General features: G+C 36.4%; 1 protein-coding gene across 1 annotated transcript; it reads left to right on the top strand.

Moving 5' to 3' along the window:
* The first annotated feature begins 1,104 nt into the window (after positions 1 to 1,104).
* On the top strand, positions 1,105 to 5,600 carry si:dkey-245n4.2. Its single transcript, XM_048188356.1, has 6 exons — positions 1,105 to 1,245; positions 1,706 to 1,771; positions 2,390 to 2,896; positions 3,524 to 3,652; positions 3,956 to 4,046; positions 4,275 to 5,600. Exons 2-6 carry the CDS (start codon positions 1,714 to 1,716, stop codon positions 4,480 to 4,482), a joined length of 993 nt encoding a protein of 330 aa, XP_048044313.1. The 5' UTR covers positions 1,105 to 1,245; positions 1,706 to 1,713; the 3' UTR covers positions 4,483 to 5,600.
* The last annotated feature ends 304 nt before the right edge of the window (positions 5,601 to 5,904 follow it).

Below are 5,904 nucleotides of genomic sequence, written 5' to 3'. Positions count from 1 at the left end.
AAGACTTTTGTTCATCTTCGGAACACAAATGAAAATATTTTTTGATGAAATCTGAGAGCTTCCAAAGACAGCTACGCAATAGCAACTTTGATGCTTCAAAAAGTTCATAAAGAGATCGGAAAACTAATCCATATGAATTGAGTGATTTAGTCTAAATTCTTGATCGTTTTATATGATGAACGGATATAATTTAGGCATTTATTCACATTGATCAGCGAACAAACAAAAGCACAAATGAACCTAAATGACGTGCGAGGACAAACCTTTTGCAGTAGCTCAGAGTGCTGCGTAACACACAAGAATGAATCTCATTGGTTCTTGCAGGCGTCAAGCAAACAAGTTTGAGATTTCAGTTTACCACAGCCGATGTGTGAGTTGATGAATGTTTATATGAATAAAAGCATAATTCAATCTGTTTATCATACAAAGCAACTGTGTCTCTTCAGAAAATTTGGACTATACCACTCAATTCATATAGATTAGTTTTATGGTCTCTTTATGAGCTTTTTGAAGTGTCAAAGTGGTAGTTGCGTAGCTGTCAATGGAGGGACAGAAAGTTCATCAAAAAGACCTTCATTTGGGTTTCAAAGATGAATGAAAGTCTTACGGGTTTGGAACGACATTAGTGGGTGAGTAATTAATGACAGATTTTTTTCATTTTTTGGGTGAACTATCCCTTTAAAGTTTGTTCCACTTGAGACAAATATTTTCACTTTTATATGATATTTTCATGGACCCTATCTTTGGCTGAATTTTGGCTGGTATGACAGTTGTGTTGGACTTATACTGAGACCTATGGTGTAGATGTAGCATCATGGCATTGCAGAAATGCTCTACTCGTTGTCAGCCATAATTTATTTTGTTAGCAAAATAATAATAGGAGTTGTACAAAGATAAATCATCTCCAGGTAGAGCATATGCTTTTATAGTAAAAGTAATTTCCTTTTCATTTTGAAGTGACTATGCAAACATTTTAATGCACAGTTTGTAGTCTCTAGAAAAGTAGCATTTTGTAGCATTATTTTATTTTGTCGGCTCCATAGAAACACAAATAGGTGGAAACATTCTGAAAGTGTTTTTGCTCGCTTTCCCATTCTTTTTAAATAGCCTACCGCCTGTCGACACCAACTTAGCAACAACACAGCAACGGGCACAGGAGCTCTGTCATCTCAGCTTGAATGGAATGCCATTCAAATGGCTGAGCCTCATAAAATTGTCATTCTCTTTGTACATCTGTAGATTACAGTTAAGTTTTCCTCACTATTATTGTTGGATGATGTTGGAAATACACGTCTTTTACATTAATATGCAAACTCGAGTTTCATGACCATGTCGCCTATGGTTGGTTGTTGTCGTCGTCGTGATTTCCTTAGTTAGGTTTAGGCTACTGTCTTTCCCCCAACATAGCAGAGCACTTAATTGCCTTTCATCGTCTTTTGTTAATTAGTATTCTGCACTCACTCTTTCAACACTTGCGCTTCATGCGCCATAAATTTCCAGTCTTCTCTCAAGTGAAAATTTGTTGTGCCACAGTGTCAGCTATCGGGTGGATCAACATTGTCGCTCTTCACTTTCTGCTTTGCTTTAGGGGGATATCAGGAGCGGTGGGAATTATTACTTGATTCGCGATTTGTATCAGATCAGTTCAGAACTGTTATCTGTAAGTCTTATATTTTATAATTAGTGTTGTTATTGCGCCACATAGCCGCGGTGATGGATGTCATTTGGAGAGGATTCTGCACTTTTGTTCTCACAACACTTGTTTTTGAAGGTAAAGAGCATGTGATATGTTGCATAGGCTATATGTACTAGCCTAAATATCAACCAGATATCTATACTTAAGTGTTTAAATTGAAATAAAATATCTATATTTTAGTTTTTAAAAGAACACATTTCATTTGTTGATATGTTGTTATCATCCTAGCTATGTTAGTAGACTCGAGTCGCTATTTTGGCTGTATTACAGAAACTTCTTCTCTTAATTCTTGACTTAAGATTTTAAAAAGTTATATTTCCTAAATGAAATATAACTTCAGATAAACAGATAGGATAGGATTGAGGATGTTTCTGTAATAAAGCCCAGACTACTCACACTTTAAGACAAATTAGGCTACAGCTCCACGACTATTTTTGTGTATATTAATTGGTAAATATGTTAGAGTGTAAAGGTAAGGGAAGTTAAAAGACAACTTGGTCAAGACTGTTGTTATGCATCTATGAATCATCTATCTCTCAAGTTGTTTGTAGTGCTATTAGCAGCAGATACTGTATGGAAGGTTTTTGATGCATGATTAAAGATGTATTTTACATATACTGTCTATATTTGTAATATGAATTTGTGCCTATAATATATGTTACCTAACTTATAAGCAATATCTATTTTCCCTAGAAGTTAGAGGACTCATGATCAGGAATGAAGAGCTGAGAAAGTGTGTACAGGTAGTAAATGAAGGTCAAGTCAGCAGCAGGTTAACCCTGCAAGAGTGTAAGGCAGATTCTGCTCTGCAAGAGTGGCGCTGGAACCCAGAGACACGCTCTCTCAGCAACCCGCAGACCGGAGGGTGTCTAACTGCACCCCAGATCCAGGAGCATGAGAGTGTTTGGCTGCAAGCTTGTAGCTCTGAGGAGGAGGATCGTGAGGGCCAGACCTGGAGCTGCTCTAAAAAGGGTCTCCTGACATTACACGGCAAAGGTCTGCACCTGAGCGTACGTCACGATTCCTCCAAGGTCTTCCTTTCTAAAGATCGTGGAAAAGGCAGCAAGTGGAGGACAATGGCTAATCAAACGGTATGCGAGGATACTGACAGCACACATCATGGCCAGAGTGTGTTGCAAGAGTCTCAGCAGACACTTTCAACTGGACCCCGAATCCACACTCAAATTCGCTATTGGCATTGTAAGAGAGTTAGATTAGGAGTTCTTTCATAAAGATAGGTTTGTGTTTCGTGTTGCATTTCATCATCCCGTCGTTTTAATTAATGACATCTCATCCGCTTCTTTATTTAAAACTCCACAGAATTCTGTCTCTTGAAGGTCACTCCTGTCATACATGCATTTTCTGTCATGTGCATTGCTTTCTCATCTTGTCATACTAAATTTGTACCAGGATCCCCACAGTATTGGAAAACCTAGAAATATCAGAGAATATACAAATTGTGAATTCCAGAAATGGAAAAGTCTTGGAAGAGTAATAAAATGTCATTGACATTTTTTGGTTAGAAGGTTCAGAAAGCCACATTCTCAATTGATCCACATTCAAATCTCAGGCTGACACAAATAAGTTATTAATTTTATTAATTAAAATGAATTATTTACATATGTTAAATCTAAGGATTGGTATCTGACATACAAAATGGAATTCCTTCCCAACAATCTCTGTATTTTAAAAAAAATTGCAGCAGTCATGAACGACTGGAAATTGATTGGTCAAAAAGGGTGGGATCCCTGTGTACATTGTCTGTTTTGCTTTTAATAATGACTATGCTATATTGCATAATTGTATAATATTATTTCTTTATTTTAGCTGGGAATAATGGCCAGACCTCCCAAATAAAGTCCACTGAAGCAACACGGACTTCAGAGGTATTGGCTGAACCTCAAAGTAGCATAGAGCCCGCGGGACCTTCTGTTAATGTTTTTACAACAGACTATGGTAAGTTCTCATCTGTTTCAGAAAGTTTGATTCCATTTAGCAGTTAAATGCTTATCGGTCAGGAAATAGGCTATAAACAATCCAATATTCAAAACATTACATTTCCCTCTGGAACAGGTATTTTGCTTTATGTCCACATGAGGGCAGTAAAGGAAAGGAAACCTAAACACAGTGTCTTTGGTCATGAGCCAATGAAAGATGAATTTTAATGACAGAAAATTGCTATTTGGTGATGGGTAAAAAGTTAGAATATTAGTTGGTGATGTGCTATAATGTTTTTTTGTTGTTGTTTTTTTATAACAGGAACAGGCTGGAAAATGACAATGTTGCTTCTAAGCAGTTTTGCCCTGTTACTTGGGCTTGTGATCCTTACTCTTAACATTTACCAGAACAGGTAAGCTTATTCTCATTTTTGGTAAAAATAAACCTTCAAGATCTTGTAACTCTGAATGCCAGCATTTAATTTTACACATGATGTAGAGAAGGAATTTATCTGTTTTTCACTGTTATGAAACTGATCTGTGAACATGCGCATTGAAATCAGTTTCATAACAAGGAAAGGCTCAATAACAAGATTTCCTCCTTTATGAGTGGCTGATCTATTTCTTATCTTCACGCACAGGAGGAAGAAGACCGTCGTGGTGCTGAAATCCTACACTCCGACAGGAGAGGCCAGTCAGCCAGGGTCTCCGGTGCCTAGTGAGAGAGCCCCTCTAACCCGACACCCTATGAAACCTGCTCAGTCCCCCTCCATCCAGCGAGGCGAGATCCTTGTTGAATGGAAAGATGGAACAATCACCCCACTGTTTGAAACATATCTAACCGACTAAACGGCATTATATATAGAAGAAGTGAGTGAGACAAATGTATGTATCATGCCTAAGAAAACTGACAGAACTGAATTATGGCTTTATTAACTTATTACATTGAATGCTTGATTGTGATTCTGCAAATATTTCTTGATAATGACTAATGTCCAAGGAATCGCTGCCTACTGTATTTGTTGGGTAACAGTGGAATAAGTGGGATAAAGTTATTTCAAGAAATTATCACAACTTTAACAGCAACATATTGATCAGGGGCCAGTTGCATAAAAGTTATAAACAGTTTTAAAGAAAAAAAACTAACTTGTTAAACTAGTCTTAGCGGTTTATGCAACCGGACTCCAACGCAAAGTGTTCCTGGATGCTCTGCGGTTTCTGTCTTCTCACTTAAAATCATTCAAAATCAAATCAATATTCCATGTGCTTTTTTCAGTTTTACGATTTATTTCGCTATAATGACTATCTGACTGTATGTTATCCCTTTCATATCCAGCATCTTTTTTAAAAAAATCACAGACATCTGTTGGGTTTACTGTGCTTCTGCAAGCAGAATGCCATCCCTCTGTTGAATTTTGAAAAATTGAGGTTGGGTTCTGATCAAAGACAATATTCTGTACCTTGCCAAAAAGATATAAGGTAACTTCAGGTCAAAAACTGATCAAACTTGACAAAAAAATTACTGTATAATCAACAACGATTGCTTATCTAATTTGCATTCTGGCTATGTGCGTGTAAAACAGGAATGTTTTTTCTTGGAAAACAATAATACGTTCAAAACATGCCTCTTAAATGCACTGATTTGGCATTGAAGAAGGCCTCAAGTGTTGTGTTTGGCAGTTTTGGCGGTTGTGTAGATTATTTTTGAATTGTAAAGGCCTAACTGAAATAGTTTCTTATCCTGAAGACAGTCGTTATTAATGTGATTAGAAACTGATGTAAAATATATGAAAACCTTTTGTATAAAAATAATATAATTAAATATCACATGCAATATAGTTACATTAGAAATTAATGTAAAATATATGAAAATATTTTGTACAAAAATAATATTATTAAATATCAAATGTAAATCACATGTAATATAATTACATTTAACATTTCCAATAAAGTATTCTTGACATTCACACTTTGTTGTAACTTGTACTGAAGGGGCGGAAGGGCACCACCTTAACTGTTTTGCCAGATTTATTATCAGACTAACTTTACCTGTTTCTTTTGACAAACCGCTTTTTACAGGTCTTCTGCCGAGGACAACTGCGGAGAAATGGAAAACATGTCTGTGCAAGTGTGTTGTTAGGGTGTAAAGCATACATATTTTGAGGAGAGAGAAGTAAATGTGAGGTTGGCATGCAAGCATGGAAATTGAAGCCAGAAACACATATGGTATTGCACATTCTCACTTCTTCTTTGAAAAGTTGATATTTTTGT

This window comes from Megalobrama amblycephala, linkage group LG4 (genome assembly GCF_018812025.1).
Source record: "Megalobrama amblycephala isolate DHTTF-2021 linkage group LG4, ASM1881202v1, whole genome shotgun sequence".
Taxonomy (NCBI): Eukaryota; Metazoa; Chordata; class Actinopteri; order Cypriniformes; family Xenocyprididae; genus Megalobrama; species Megalobrama amblycephala.
This window is presented reverse-complemented; position numbering and strand designations above follow the sequence as displayed.

What these genes read in the sequence shown, in the direction of transcription:
- si:dkey-245n4.2 (XM_048188356.1), top strand. Translation starts at nt 1,714, where the DNA reads ATGGATGTCATTTGGAGAGGATTCTGCACTTTTGTTCTCACAACACTT. An exon ending in CACAACACTTGTTTTTGAAG is followed by an intron (nt 1,772 to 2,389) that starts GTAAAGAGCATG and finishes TATTTTCCCTAG; the next exon opens with AAGTTAGAGGACTCATGATC. An exon ending in CTTAACATTTACCAGAACAG is followed by an intron (nt 4,047 to 4,274) that starts GTAAGCTTATTC and finishes CTTCACGCACAG; the next exon opens with GAGGAAGAAGACCGTCGTGG.